This window comes from Acanthaster planci, linkage group LG02 (genome assembly GCF_054643075.1).
Source record: "Acanthaster planci isolate LZ-2023a linkage group LG02, COTS_SCS, whole genome shotgun sequence".
Classification (NCBI taxonomy): Eukaryota; Metazoa; Echinodermata; class Asteroidea; order Valvatida; family Acanthasteridae; genus Acanthaster; species Acanthaster planci.
The window spans coordinates 250,243-266,948 of NC_141778.1; the positions used below are offsets into that span (position 1 = coordinate 250,243).

The 16,706-nt window shown below is 42.8% G+C and overlaps 1 protein-coding gene across 2 annotated transcripts in view; it reads right to left on the minus strand.

Annotated features, from left to right (window-relative positions):
- The window catches only part of LOC110987410 (uncharacterized), a 33,206-nt gene that overhangs the window by 3,499 nt on the left and 13,001 nt on the right, over positions 1-16,706 (minus strand). For both annotated transcript variants that reach the window (XM_022250122.2, XM_087132633.1), the window contains exon 3: positions 133-8,543. In XM_022250122.2, the coding sequence (XP_022105814.2) occupies positions 136-8,543 (8,408 nt within the window). In that variant the 3' untranslated portion in view covers positions 133-135. The remainder of the gene's footprint in view (positions 1-132; positions 8,544-16,706) is intronic.

Consider the following 16,706-nt stretch of genomic DNA (forward strand, 5'->3'; position numbering starts at 1 on the left):
TCTATGCTACTGATGAAATTCCCAATTCTAACATATCCCCAAAATACTGTTGGTTCAGATGTTACCATACTCGTAAAAATCAAACATTGATTCTAGATAGAATTCATAACATGCCATGGCGTGAAATGTTACCTTTCATGTTGAGGTGGAGTTAAGTTGATCTATATCGCCACCTTCACTAGCACTGTCTGTCTTGTCAGATGATCCTGCTGGGCTAGAAGGTTGATGGCTATCATCGATGATAAGATCTCCTTGCTCAACATCAGACATCTCATGACCAATCTGCTCCTCTTTAGGAAGGGACAGCTTTCCCTCCCTCTCCAAGGTCATCCGATGACCTCTTGACCTCAGGTGCTTTGCTAGATGACCTGGAATCCTGAATGCGATTTGGCATTCCTTGCACTTGAAAGGACGGGGGTCACTCTCAGTGGATGTGGAAGGCAGCTCCACAGCATCTACTTTGGATAGATGCTCTTCTGACCTTTCATGCTTGGCTAGCAGAATCCTTGTGGGGAAAGACAGCATGCATTCTGGGCATGAGAAAGCATTTTCTTCAAGATGGATCCGCATATGAATTCTTAGTTGGCTTGGCTTCATAAATATTTTGCTGCAGCTGGAGCACTTGTGGTTTCCAATATGCGTTGGAGAAGAGACAAGTTCTTCAGCTACCTCTACTGGGATCTGATTCACACTTGGTGACCTATCACAATGCATCTGGGACTGCGGAGGCACAACTTGAAACTGTGACTTGGCTCGTGCAACAGGAGGAACAAATGGCCCAGGGGATTCTTGATGTTCATCTCTTGGAGAGAAACTTGATTGCACGGTTGGAGATCTCACCTGAGACAAAATTGTTGGAGGCAGCTGCATCATTTTTGAAGGGACAATAGGTGAGACTAATGGTGGTTGAAGAGAGCTACTCAATAAGTTGGAGTTGCTCTTTGAGAGTTTTGGAGATGCCAAAGATGGAGGTAGAAAGGGTGAGAAGGGAAACTTGGTACTTTCTTGTGGTAGTGCGATCAGAGACGGTCGAGCTAACAGCAGTTGCTTGATGGCACTTCCTGGCTCTGACATCCAAGATGGCACAGATGATGAAGCATTCCCACATATAACATGACCAGACACCATGATTTTGTTCTGCTCAGTATCAAGTTTCTGTCGTTTCCTGGGGCTGTGTTCCTCTTCATCATCTGATACAGCTTCCACAAAGATCGGTGGTGGTATGCTGTGAGTCACTTCACTTGAGGAAGGGTATGGTGCAACTGAAATTGGATGACTTCTTGGTGAAAACAGTCGCTGTGTTTGAGATGTTGACTGAAGAACTGGTCTGCTGGAATTCAGACTTGGAGAGGCAATTGGCTGTGAGGGGTCTGGGAAAGCATGGAAAAACTGAGGTGACACTGTTCTTGGTAGATGAGGAAATAGGTCAAAGTTAGTTGGATAAGCTCTGGGGCTGGATCCTGCCACTAGTTGAGCGTCACTTGAGACTGCATAGTTTGGAAACACCTCTCTGTTTGAGATTCCATGCACTGGGCTCACACCAACAACTAAAGTGGATTGCCCGGGAGGAACTTTTGCTATTGGAGGAGGTTCTTGATGAGATGGAAACGTAAAAGCCCAGGGAACATTGGTGTCTGCTTGTGAGATGCTCACAGTTGGTATGCTGCTTGGAGTTCTTACAAAACTTGACACATGATCTTTCTGGGATAGTGTCCCTGAGGTAGATTCAGTGGATGCAGCAGGACTATGAAGCTGGGTTTGGATGAAGGTTGATCCTGATGTGAAATATTCTGCACTGTGATGACAAGGTGTTACATTAGCAGTAACCTGCTTATCTATGGTTGTAGAAAGCTGCACAGGGCTGGGCACCGACAAGTGGGTAGCTATGTCTCCACTGCTCGTTCCTCGCTTGTTTCTGGTAGCGAGATTATCCTGAATGGTGGTTGACAGACGATACTGACTGGCCGATGAATTGGACATAGTTAGCACTATGTGGCCATACTTGTCCAGAACAGGTGGTGCTGGAGGTTGCTTATCACTCTTGCTACCATGAGGCTGAATTATATTTGATGGATTCACCGATTGCGGTAGCAAGATACTGGTATGAATTGGTGGCAGTTGTGAAATGTCAAATACTGTACAACTGTCTTGGTCTTTGCTATCTTCAAACTTCCCTGTGGCAGCGGCACTGGCCTTCTGTGCCTTTTCAAGACTTTGCTGATGCCTGTTGGTGAGATGACGACTAAGTTTCCCAACAACTTCAGACCTGGAAAGCTTAACTGGCTGTTTTTCCTCATCCTTTGGTGCTGTTCCACTCTTTGGAGAATCAGAGGATGGAATTGAACTTAAAGAGTCTCTCCTAGTCCTTGTGTCTTGTGTCTCACTCTGCCCTTTCTTGGAATGTCCTGGGTGGTATTGATGCCATATCAAAGGTCGTCCTTGACTATCTATGCTGTCAGGCATATCCTGAATATTGGGTACTGAGCTGTAACGCTCCCTATGAGGGACTATTCCACTGACTGGGACAGCACTTTCAGAACGGGTCTCAGAGATATCATCATCATCCTCATCATCTTCCTCTTCATCAGTGGTGTCGCCATCAGCAGAATCTGTGTCTTCATCATCAGCATCTGAGAATTGATGTTCCATGCAAGATTCATCTGCTGTTGGGATCCCATTTTTGGTGCACTTCTTACTATGTGCTTTCGATTTCATATGTTTAGTCAGGTTTCCCTTTGTCTTAAAGGCAAAATTACAAATCTGGCATTGGTAGGGTCTCATATCTGTGTGCGTCCGGATGTGCTTCTTCAACATGCTTGGCTTTTTGCACCGAATCCCACATTCTTCACAGACATATTTACCACGACCACGACCCCGTACGTAGACATAATCTTCATTTGATTTGTAGCCTCCACTGAATATCTGAATGCGGTTTGGTTCACTGTGATCAGATATTTCCTTCACCTTTTTCTCTTTGGCTTTGAGTGCATCCAATTCAAGCATCGATTTATCAGCTGATCCTATATCTGATGGCTTAGATGCACAAACACTTACTGCCTGCCGTTGCTGGACTTCTGCTGTTGAACTGTCAACTGCTTTGGTAACTGTCTCTGGTTTCCATCCTGCTGACTCTGTTACAATACCACCCTGTGGTGGTGATATACTAGTAGTGACATAGTAAAATCGTGGCTTCTTGTTCCTACTCGTGTCGTATAGTGCAAGATGGGCCTTCCAGGAGATTCCAAGAGGGTTGGGACAGCTTCCTCCAGGTCTCCAGTTAGAATACATGGATATTTTCCGATTATTTCCTTGCTGTACATACATCGGCTGGGGACGCTTCACACAGCAGAATGTTGTCTTAGTGATTTTGAAGTTGCGTGCTGTGCTACGTGACAATTTTGAAAACTTCATTTTCTGTCTTAATGCTGAATTTGTCTTGACCTGTCTCAAGACCTGTTTGTCAAAGGAGCTCTGGCAATCAGGTTTCTGTGGTGGAACACGTTTGTAAGGAGTTGAAGCAACTGTGGACACAACTGCCTCATGACCCTGTGGTTGAGATGTTATTGATGAAGTTGCTAAAGGACTTCTGAGTGGTGAAACCAGTGTTGAAGAAGCGGTGCTGACAGCAGATGGGGAAAATAATGTATTTGGCCCTGGAAAGCCTGATGGAGGTTGAGATGAAGATGGCGAGGGAATGATGAAATACTGTGTTGAACCACTGCCTGAACCTGGTGTGGGAGTGGCAATGGGTCCAATCATCATTGTGCCTTGAGTAGATGTAATCAGACTCTCAACCTTTCCGCCTGCATTGTGAAAAGCATGTGCCATTAATCGTCCCAACTCACGTGCTGATTCCACAGGAGTAATGGGAGTATTTGCCTTCATTGGAGATGCCAGTTTCATCACTGACTCAGCAATTGAGAGCGCTTCAGGTGTGAGGAGACTCTTAGGATCAATCTGCAGAAGTGACTTTTGAGAATCTGCAGCTCCTGGGGATTTCATGCGTGATGTTAGAGGTGACTTTAGGTCAAGTTTCAGATGGTGTCTAGAGGCGGGAACCCGTGGTAATGTAGTAGGACTCTGCCTGCTGTTATCACTCCTCAGAGCTCTAGCATCACACCTAGGAGACTTAGGACTCGCTGAATTTCTTTCCACTTTAACTGTCTTTGGTGAAATGATTTCTCTCTGTTGCTTCATCTCTGGGAGTGATGGTACAGGTTGCACGAGTTGCTCCTGATTTGAAACACTGGTGCCCTCAACATCCCTTTGAAAAGCTGCGGGACTGCTATTGATTGGCTGATCTTGCTGAGTTTGGTCGATTACTTTGGATTCACTTGTTGCCTTGCTTGAGACAAAATCTCTTGGGCTGAGTCTTGGGGCATAAGAAGAGCTTTGAGCAACTGCTGCAAGTAGTTGCATTGCGATAGGGGCTGCATTCTCAGTTTCTTCACTGGGTTTCTGCTTGTCACACTGTCTTGAAGGATCATTTAGCAATGGAGATATCAACTGTTCATTTTTTTTGTCTGCCTGCATCCTCTCTGACAATGAAAAACATTGATTCTGACTGCCCACCAAGGGATAAGTAGGCAAATCTGGAGTCTTAGAAGCTACTGCCAACAGATGTAGACCCTGGCTGGCAGGTGAAGGAACTCCTGCACTCTGCGTTGACACAGGGTATCTGTAGGGCCATGAGTAGCCCGTAAAGGCATCATCTCTGGCTTGGCCTACTTCTAGTTTCAACTCCTTATTGGTTGGCTCACTTTTGCCCTGCATTCTGGTATGCTGGATAACAGACACCTCTGACAAGACTGGCTGGGATTGTGTGTAGACACTACTAACAGGACTTGGATGAACAGCAGTCTGATGTGGCAGGTGAGTTGGTGTTCCTTGCAATGAATATGTACACGTACTCTGAACAACAGAAGACATCATTTGCCCAGGCTGCGATGAAATAAGGCTTGATACTGATGTGAGAGGACCCACGTAGTGTTGCATTGGACTATGTGTCATCAAGTGACTTGAACTTGGTGACAGTACACTTGACACTGATGCTGTCTGACTTGACAGTGACAAGACACCTGATGCTGATGTCATGTGGCTCGGCACTGGTATCAAGGGAGTCCGCACTGTTGTTACTTGACTTTGTATTGGTGGAACATGACTCTGAATTGGTGTCATGTGATTCAGTACCAGGGCCATGTGACCAGGGGTATTGCCAGCTGTTTGGCTTGTGTGAACGGTTGAGTAACCAGAGTTTGGGGTCAAGGGTGTTGAATATGTAGTGAAGTGAGTTGATGGAGATGTAAGTGGATATGGCAGTGAAGAAACATGGCCAGGAAAGGAAGTAAAATGGCCAAGAGGACTGACAGGTTTCAAGCCTACACCTTTTTGAAGCTCAGTGAGAGTTCTAGATGGTGTAAGACTTGATGCCTGATGTTGAACACTGCTTGTAGCAAGAGGAGAAACCACAGAAGGAATGTCTTTAATCTTCCTGGCTCGTCTCTTTGGAGAGGAAGGCCCTGCCTGAATTCCATCACCAATGATGTCACTCTCAGATTTGTACTTCCTCCTTCGGCCAGTACCTCTCAATTCAGAGATCCTTTGGGATACATTTACATCCTCTGTTACATTACATGATGAATGACACATCAAATTATGAGCATGTGGTGTTGCTCTGTGCTGCTGCAGTGTGCCTCTCAGCTGATTCATCGCCGAGTCTCCATCTTGGGGTAACAACCAAGGAGATCCTGGGAAAAATCTCATGGTAGGGGACCCTTGTCCCGCTGGAGAATCATCTGGCATTTGTACAGGAGAGTGCTGAGCAATCTGTGCTAATCGATGTGGCCTGTCTTGCATCAAGAGATCTTTGATAGAGTTGCTGTTGTCCCTGGGATTTCCTGTATGCTGCATTGGTACATCAACTTTTGTTGCAGGCAAATCCCGTGTTGGAAGTTGTATTTCCTTGTTAGCCACAGAGGTTCCTTTCAAAGTGCTCTGCTGCTGGGACTTCAAGACACGCTCCAGAAGGTTTCCTTCACCAGGAAGGGGATACGCAATCATAGAACCATGGGATACAGAAGGCGAGTGCTGCGCTTCTGGCAAGGAGTTCCTCCTGTAACGCATTTGAGGGTTCACAACCTCATGGTAACCTGATGGGTTGACCCCTCTAACTTCTTGAGCACTTACATTATTTGTGGGTTCCACTGACATCTCTACCCTTGGTGAATTATTTTCACTGTCTCTGCGTGAAGCACTGGTACGTCGTGGCTTCACTGATTCAAGCACAGTGTTGTCCACAATCGCACGGTTCTGGGAAATCAAGAGCTGGATTCTCTCCTGGAGACTCTCTTTGGAAACACTCTTGGTGAAACTGGAACTACTGTTTGTGTCATCAGCTACTGAGCCCGACTCTCCATCTAGGCTCATCGTTAAGGAATCTTCAGGGATGCCTTGTACAGGAATCTGGACATGATACTGACCACCAGACTTCACGATATTGAACCCTGTGAGAGGGATAAGCAGTTGGCCAGAATTTGATGAAGCTTCATTGGCTGTAGGCATTGCTCCTGGTGTTCCAACCTGAGGATTCAAGACGGGAATGGCCCGTCTAGTTTCCATGTCAATGCGGAATCCAGCTAGCTCTCCAGGAAGTATAGACTTCAACAGCTGGCTTGAAGAGGCTCCAGATGCTGACATTACTACTTCTTCATCGTGTCGGCTTTCTGATGTGACATGCCTATCTTTCTGGCTAGAGTTGGACTTGGAGATTGTTACAGCAGATACCGAGGGTGCTGAAGAGGGTCTATCAACTAATTTGATATCAGTTGACTTTGGTGATTTTGTGGGGAGTAGTGTACTCAGTAATGGCATATCCATTTTGATATTACATGTATTTGTTGGTAGTACTGAAGTTTGGGTAGGGACCCAGCTGGAATGTCTTGAGACGGTTTCCTGGTTACTTTGGCTGTCTGCCTGCTGCTGGGGAATATTTGGTATTGCAACAAGGCTCCTAGGTACTTGTAACATGGGAATGTTAGATGGTTTAGTATTTCTCTCCTCTTGTGAGGCTTTTGATATTGGCTCTGTCTCCGAACGTGGTGTGGAGCCACCATGCGAAGGGGCAATACTCTCTGACAATTTTTCAGTTCGTTCCATTTGGCACGTTGTGGCATCACATGTTGTTATCTCATCTTCACTCTCTGTCTCTTCAGAGTCATCTTCATCTAGATCCGGCAAAGCTAGCTTTGCAAGATCCTCTGAGTTGGGTGTGAGTCCTGCCTTGATGGCATGTGCATGAGTCTTGCAGTGTTTGTAAAGATTGCTCTTAGTTTTAAATGAGAATCCACAAGGTGAACATGGGTAAGGACGTTCTCCAGTGTGAGAACGGATATGCTTTTTCAAAACACTTGGCTTTGTGCAACGACGTCCACAAAACTGACAGACATGTCGTCCAGGTTTTTTACAGCATTTTTGTGAGTCTTTGGCAGTGGGGTCTTCAGCTGAATCAGATGCATTACTTCTTGTGCTGTTCTTGCGTGGGCGATAGGCGCTGTAGCTCATTTGTTCCTGGTTTGTTTGTCCAATGGCAGGTGCTGTATACACAAGTTTCAAACCTTGCTCTTCCAGTGAGTCAGACAGCAGTTGGTATTTCACAACTCCTTTATCGGACTCACTGATTTTTACCATGCTCCCAATGTTTGTATCAGTGAGTGACGTCTGCGATGCAAGAGGAGCTGAGTTTGTCATTGTAACCATAGTTGGCCCTGTTTCTTCCCGTAAACGTGCAGGCACTTTGCTCATTGTGTGCAATTCGACACCAGTTATCTGAAGCAAAGCCTCCAACGCTTGCTGTTTGGACAGTGCCTCCTGAGGAGTTAGCATCCCCTCAGAAACACAGCGTTTTCGGCCTTTCACAATGTTCTTCGTATAACTTAGTGTGCTTCCACGGTTGAATAGTCCACTCTCCCTCTCTGTTGATTTCCTTTGTAAATTTGAGTGCCTTGGTTTGGGTGATATCTGTTCGACTGATGCTTCAAATTTTGTTGGACTTCTCTGCATGTGACTTTCTGGCTCCTTTACAGATGAAATTGGGGCTTTGTTTGGACTTTCTAATCCCTTTTTAGGGCTACCTTCAATGCCTTTAGCTCTATCATTGTCTGAAACAGTCTGTTTGACCTTGGTGGCCCGCTTAAGGCTTCTCTCTTTGATCATGTCATACTTGTCCTTGAAAATGTCAACATCTGATACATAGCTATCAGAGGCTGCTTCCGATCCCAATTCTGTCACCACATTTTGAGAATCCACTTCTGGAAGTTCAGTTACTGGCTTCTCATTACTGTTTGGATTCAAACAGGAGATTCTGTCACTAGCATTGGCATTTTCACTAACAGGACTCGCTTTTGCTTGAAGAGCCTTCGTGATGCGCTTGTTCCGTACCCTCTTAACTATCTTCACTTTCATGGCATTCTTGTGCCGATGTCGCCTCTTCCCCTTTCCAGCAGATGAAAGGACAGCAGATTGCCTTGAAGACTTGACAGATGAATCTACATTTAAACATGAAGAAAAAATATTGCAAGTTAAAAACATATTCCTAGTTACCAACATACATGTACATGTATACATGTTTGTATTCCATGTTCCAAGTACAGTAGCTGTACTTGTACATGTCTGTTTGCAGTCACATACAGTGTACATGTTTAAGATGAACTTTTGAGAGAAATTCAGGACAGTACACCTCATAGCGGATCAATAATACCCATACAAGTAAAAAAAAAGTACATGAATACTCGTACATGAACCATGGGCAAACTGGAATGCCTAATAAAGAGTTCGAAAATTTTAAAGTGCACTCAAGAACTCCTGATAATTTTCACTCGTTAGCTGTTTAAAATACATGTGTCTGTACCCCCAAACATCTGCTTTTACCAGTACAAATATAAATAGTACCCATACATGTCCAGCTTGTACAGTGTCCATGCACATACTGTACATGGACATGACCACAAAGACCATGTACATGGATATGTACATGTATACAGGTATGGGTTATATGGTTGTACGCGTCTTAAAGACTGCATGAAACCTCAGAAAAGGTTTAGTATTACATGTAAGTCTCAGGTTACAATGTTCTGAGACTATGTACGTACTGATGTATTCATACATTGTATGTACTGTTTGTTAGATCACTTCTCGTGTTAGTGCACCCTCTCTTGCCCGCGAAAACCTGCAGGGCATACATGTATATGATAGGTTGGTGATGCAGCACGTACATGGCGCCAGAAAACTGACCAAAATCTCGACCCAGATCTGCCATATTTGGGCCCCAGTGCCAGAAGAAACTTTCGCGGTCAGGTGTCGCAGCTGGCTGGTGAGCTTACAGTTGTATTTGTTATATTTTCTGTTCTAAATAGAGTAGAGTTTTTGTACATGTAGTTATACGCGTTGAAATTTATAACCTTGCCACATGGAATCTGCCACGTTACACACGACTGTGGGGACGCCATATTTAGACCGCACAGCTTATGCAATCCATTTTGATATTAGTACAGTGTCTATTTAGCTCATATTTAAATACATGTGCATGTACATGTATCACATCTCTGCTTGGAGAAACTCATAGTATTAACCCGTAAAGAGAACCTTGTTAGTGCCAAAACAATTTTGGGCATTCATGGGAGAAATTTAAGCCACAATTCTCACCATTTATAATTTATAGAGAGTTCTCAATTAAAAGTAAGAATTGCAGAAAGTGAACAATATTTCATGTTTTCAGTTTGGCTCGGAAGTCACAGCTTGGATTGTAACATGAGTGAAATATTAATATTTCGGAGTCCATAACTACACTTGGAGCATTTCCTCCTTACTGTGTACAATGCATGTACGAGACAACCTAATCTTTGTTTCAGGTGATAAGTTCATTCCCTTTTTTGACATTTATGTTACCTTGGTAATTTTGTGCTTGCATTAATTAACTTTTAACTATTTGGATACAGTTGCAGACAGCAAAGTCAGCAAAGGGCCCAAATGTCCTAGTTTGAGGCGTAGAGCAGTTACATCACGTGAGCACCCTTATAAATGTTCTTCTCTAATTAATAGTGGTATTTCTCGACAAATTTCCAAATCTGTTGTTGAACTTGCCGTACTTTAATTGTTGGTAAACTTTATTATGGCTGTATAATTGTTTAAGTTTAGATTTCCCGAAACTGTGACAACGCACATAAAACCTTTGCCGATTCGAACCAGTTTGTATTTTTCCCTTATTTATTTTTTTTTTTTGAGTCACCAGAGGATAAACAGGTAGTCACCCACACATGATTGGGACAAATAAACGTTGATGCTCCAATTGATGGTCAAATGTTGCCTGTTTCTGTATCTGTGTGAAGTGGCTTAAACCACTCCCCATAACAGGCCTTTGGAGCAGTTAACACTGTTAGACTTACATACATGTACATGTACTGGTACCTACATGTACTACTAGCCCTAACCCCACATACATGTAATACTACAAATTATTACTTGTAGTAAAATGTAGTAATCAGTGCTGCCGCTTGTAAGAGGACATGACTGTATTGTTCTCTGAAGCCATAAAATACAACAGAAAAGACAATGTACGGTGCCATTGTTCTCTGTCATGTCTGTATGAGTAACAATGGAAGTAACCTAGCCAGAAGAAGTGTAATTTGTAGCACTACATGTAGGTCCTTCAGGCTCAGGCTATTACTTAGTACCGGTATTTTGTAGTACTGAGTACTGTAAGCCAAACAATATGCTTGGCAGTTAGAGCTAGAGTACAGTGTCAAGTAACGGTATGTACATGTATATTTACGGTACCATTACTTGTGTGCTTACAGTACACCCGGTTCATTGTACATTTTTTGTTTTTTCCCCATTGTAAAGAAAAAGTTGCTCATTGCAAATGGATTATCTGAATGACAAAGCAGCATTTAAAGAGCTTATTATACAATGATACACTGCACAGTTTGTACAATGACAGAGCAGTATGAATCATTTCCATTGTCATTAATCCAAACAGAGACAAGTCAGGAAATACCAATACATGTACATGTACCACTGGTCAAAGACAGTAACAAACATGCCGAATCTGCTGTAGAATGTACAAGTACATGTGACTGAACACAGGTTTTTTAGCCTATGTAGTCCACTTACAAATACATGTACAGTACAGTACTGTACATGCACATGTACCGGTACATGTACACACATGTACGTATGTACATGTACCCGTGCATACATGTACATTGTACATACAATGTACATGTACATGTACTAGTACATTTCAGTCCACACATGCTCTATTTCTAGAGCACCTTACCTTACATGTACATGTAAGATCATGTACCTGTATGTGCATGTATACGATACTTGTACGGTACTTGTACATGTACATGTATTTGTACGTAAATGTACCATGTACAATCAGCGAGTATACAGTACTTACACCGTACATGTTACTGAACATGTGCAATAAGTTGTTATACTGGTACATATACAATGTAGTACATGTGTACCACAGTCACAGATACTGCATTTTTATTGGTCGCAAATTGATCACATGATATGCTACAAACCTGCATGTATCATTCACGCGTTGAACGCACTGGCAGTGTTGCCAGGCCACAAAAAGGTATGGTTCCCACAGTTGATGTTTCATGTCTACTGCATTGTAATTGTGTAAACTTGGGTACGAGGGTGGATAACTGCGGTGCAATGTTGTAGTCAAGGCCACAACCTCCGAGGTCGAGGCCAAGACAGAGGCCACCCCCCTCCAAGACCCCGCCATAACCCTGAGGCCAAGGCCACAGCTACATATGTACATGTACCAAGGCTGAGGTCGGGACCTAGCTACTGGTATACATGTATATCCTAAAACAAATCAAATCGATTACTCAAAACCAGGTCAAGATTTTGTTAGATTTATCACTTGCTGAATGGCAGGTTACTGATGAGAGACTTAAAGAAAATGCTTGTTACATCTTAAAAACATTAAGGTCTCTAACATCTCCTGAAAAAGCCGCGACACTCACTCATGGCAAAGTGGCAGACGGGGGACCAGACTATGGTGTGGGTTAGGCTGGTTCTAGAACAACAAGGTGCTACATGTGCAGCGGCGGCTGTGAACGTCACACGGAAGTTACAGAACGTGCGCACATTACATGATTTGGGTTCTCCGAGGAAAAAAAAACACACAAGGAACCCAAGAAAATTATGTTGCCACTTGCAACTTGACATGGATGACGCTGCTTTTGTGTTCATATACCTTAATGAAGGTCAGTAACTGTAAGAATGATAAGAAAAAATCCACATTTTTCGATTGAAAAAACATGTTGAATTGAAGGGAAAATTGGGCAGCCTCAAGCCTTGATTGGTTCGTCGAGGCCGGAGATCTCAGAGTCCCAGTCCAAGGCCGAGGCATCGCCCTTCGAGGCCAAGGCCGAGGCCATAAAAATTGGCCTCGAGGCCGGTCTCGAGGCCAACACCAGCCTTGAGTCAACACTGCTGCGGTGGTACTACACACATGTACACATACACGCCAATTACAGTATTGTAGGAGATGTTCACTGTGAGGGGACATTGAAGCACTGTATCTGTTTGCATACATGTACATATGGTATGTACATGTACATGTGCTACTCTCTTCACTCTGACCATGATAGAGACCTGCAGATACATGTAATTAAACTTCTGTTCATGCATCCAGCTACCGGTATGCTAGTGGAACACGATCACTGTTTCTGCTGCGATTGCCATTGCTGTTTATATAAAATGCTCATGCCATTGTCTTCTCATCTGCTCTACAATACATGTACATGTACCGGTACTTTTTAACAGAATTTGATGTGAATAATGTCTTGAAATTAAACCACTTGACGAAACTCCCAGTGCATTATGAATCCCAGGTTTCTCTATTAAACAAGTTTGTTATAAATCCTAGATTTCTCCCTCCCTCCCACCCCCCCCTCAAAAAATAAGTCAACAAAGGAGATTAAAATCAATAGTTTTCCTCGAACTTTAATAATATCTAATTTACTGTTCAACTGTTTTAATTTATCTTGCAATAAAATATGCACATAGTACACATAAGACTGTTACAGTGTAATCGATGACCATGGTATAACGAAACAACTGTTGCTGTGGCCGGTACATGGGTTTCGCCTGGAGTGCATTTGCCCCCTTGGGTACACAAAACACCATGGACCCTGCACCACAGGCAACAATTGTTAAATGTACATGTACATGCATACATTTGTAACTCGTATCTACATGTACCATGGTACACTGTACAAGTACCGGTAGAAAGGACATTTTGTACACAGTAACATAAAAGGACTCATCAGCGTAAGCTCCAAGGTTCATTTCAGATTTTCTGTTTCAATTTTTCAATTCAATTGACATTTATTCCAATAGTGCATTTATAGGCATTCAAGTTTTATGCATGTTTACAATTAATGAAGGACAAAGAAAATAATACAAACAGCAGTAACTACAGTACATGTAAGATGACATTTGCACTACCGAGGCATAATGAAAAGCCAAGGGCTCGTACTGAAATGCCTTGAAAACAGACGGACAACAGATCACAGGACTAACAAACAGATAAGAAACAAAAAGATGACAACAGAAAAAGACGGATTCAGTTCAGACATGGTTTGGAATTTTTGCCAAACATCTGTTCGGTTAGGGTCCAGACATACATGTATGTGTACTACAATGCACATTGAAATGCCTTGCTAAGAACATGCAATACTACATGTACATGTATACAATAGATTATTCTCTTCACACCCCCATCCATGAGATACATGTAATGAACATGTACCAGTGCATGTACTAATTTTGTACTTTGTCCGAGCAAGTTACGGGTGGACATCCCGTGTACAAACTTCCAACCACTTATCACAGAGCCCCTCCCCCCAAAAAAGGCAAACAAGTTTGGCAGTTCATTTATTACACTGAGTGAATGCACAGAGGAAGTATACAGATGGAGTTGCACTTCAAAATGTTCAAATGATCGTCGCCACAGAGTCAGACCAATAAAGTACTGCCTGCATCTTAGCCCGACAAGCAGGGCCAATACTATCCTAGCAAAAGTCATAGTTTTTGTTTGGAATTGAAAACAAATTATTGCTGTGACCAGGACATAGAGAAAAATCCCTGATATTAGACCTGCTTTTGCCATCATGAATGAACTTTTTGAATTTTGATGCACTGTCTGTTATCCATGATGTAAAATTTGTAACTTTATTCTCCTCCCTCCAATACATCAGTTTTCAAAGACTTGATACGAATTTGGCTAAGACTGGCCAACAAAATGTAGACTACAGTACTGCTGGACATCTACATGTGAGTTCATAAGGAACAAAATGCATTATTTCATCACAGGGATTATGGAATCTCATAAAATACGCTTTTGTACAAATGCCATAATAAAAATGATTCAAACAAAACACAACATCTTTTGAACGACGGAGCAAAGGATGCAGATTACCAGCGAATAATTGCGATGGCAATGGTACAAAGGAGTTTCGTGGTTGTGAAACAGATGGTGTGTAGCAGGCGCTCACTGCGCTCTGGCTACGGAAATACCAGGCATGCTAGAAAGTGGTAATTGGCCAGATGTTACAACCTGCGTAGTTCAAACTCAAGTATCCTTCCTCTATGGTACATGTATGTATGTGTACTGGTACATACATGTACATGTATCAGTACATTTACTTAGATGAATGAGGAATCAAAGTAACTGACTACGGAAACAGACAAGTTCTGTTGATTTGACATGTTTGAGAGTGGACATACTTCTAAGGTCCTACTCAGCCTATCCTACTCAGCCTAAGACATATCTCATGGTATGTCAAACATAGTACATGTAAGCTACTGGTGCAGAATGACGTGTATCGTGAGATACAGTGTACATGTATGTACATGTATGTCTTAGGCTGAGTAGGACCTTACCGGTATGTCCACTCTCAAACAGACAGACTGGTTCTGTTGACTTGCACATAGCCTTGTGGCTTAACCACTACCAGCCGGGGACTCCGGGATCGGAGCCGTATGGTTTATATGTGTGGCCGGGGTCTCCGAACTCGGACAAAGGAAACAGGGCCCTGTAACAAAAGACCGTACTCCGAACAAAAGACCAGGCTGCTGGGCATGACCGGTATTTTTCACTCTCAAAAGTGGTGATAATCCAGCGTTATTTTGAAACCGTATACCACGGTTTGGGGTATTTTGAGCAAGCGGATTACCACCGGGGACAAAAGCTCTCCACCACTGCAGCGATGAGCCACACAGCACCGCTGCATGCTAATCTGGCCCCTATTGAAAAGAGGTCAGCAGTGCACTGAGCCAGGTTCGTGAACAAAAGACAGCTGTATAACACCGCACAATCTGGGCTCTGTTTACAAGGCTGCAGGCCTGGCTGAAATATTCGGGCGTCAATGAAGGTCACCTGTCAACTTAGAGTAGTGCCTGAAGATTACTCCGTGCCGCTATAAACGACTGTTAAATGGAATGATGAATTGTTGAAGGATTTTGAAAACGGAAAAAATGATAGTCATGCCGGCCCAGCATCCTCAACGTTGAAAAATGCCCCGGTCCAAAGTGGTTAACTTAACCTGAATCACTGATTCAGATGTTTTTCATCTGCAGTGTGTTATCACGTGTTTCCCGAAATACGTTACTAAAATAGGTTTCTTCTTTTCTTGTAATTTACCTACTGCAGTAGCTACAATATACACGTACATGTAAGCAGGAACTAGAAGAGAGATACATCAATTTGCATTTAGAAACAGTCAGTGTTGCACATTATACATGTAAATGTAGTTGTTCATCACAAGTCCTTTCGAAAGACCAAGTCCAGTTTGAAGTAACAGGGTGAACAACGACCAAAGAATGCTCTTCTCATGGTTCAGTTGAAATGGAAAACCCTGTGACTTGGCCTAAGCTCAGATGACTTGTCATGAACTTATCATGGACTTGAAGGAATTAGTGATCGACTCAACTTTAGACAGCGATGAGAAATTGACATGGATTCCCCTTCCAATTTTTACAAGTAAAATTTTAATAGTCCCATTAATTTGACAGCTTTTGAAGTCATGAAGCTACATGTACTAATAAGAGTTCATTTCCGTTCATTCAGCCACCTGTACAAAAGTAGTTTGGCCAGGAACTGACCTAAAACATCATGGGGGAAATAACAAAAGCATATGTGCTTGTATGACAAAACCACAAATGTACAGGTATGTAGCGTATACATGTACTCTACATGTACATGTACTGTTACATACACTGGTACGGTACATGGAAACATCATGTCTTGTGCATGTACATGTAAAAGGTATACAATGAACAGTACAACCTGTACACATACTGTACATATACATGTACAAAAAGATGCCGCTGATGGGGAACCACTTCATATTGGAAAATCAAGGGGTTTTTGTACAAGGGCACTGAACAAAACTAAGTAGAAGGTACCGGTACATGTACAGTCTGTGATTGTACAAATTACAATAAAAAAAGTTCCCTAAATTGCCAGGGAAATTTAAGTTAACAGCAAAGATTTGCTTAATTGTAATTTTTAATTATTACCCTAGAGTACTGGTGATTTCACAGATTTTCCTGCAAGTGGGAAAAGATAATCACAGATTTTCCCACACATACATGTACATGTATAACTGGGGAAACAT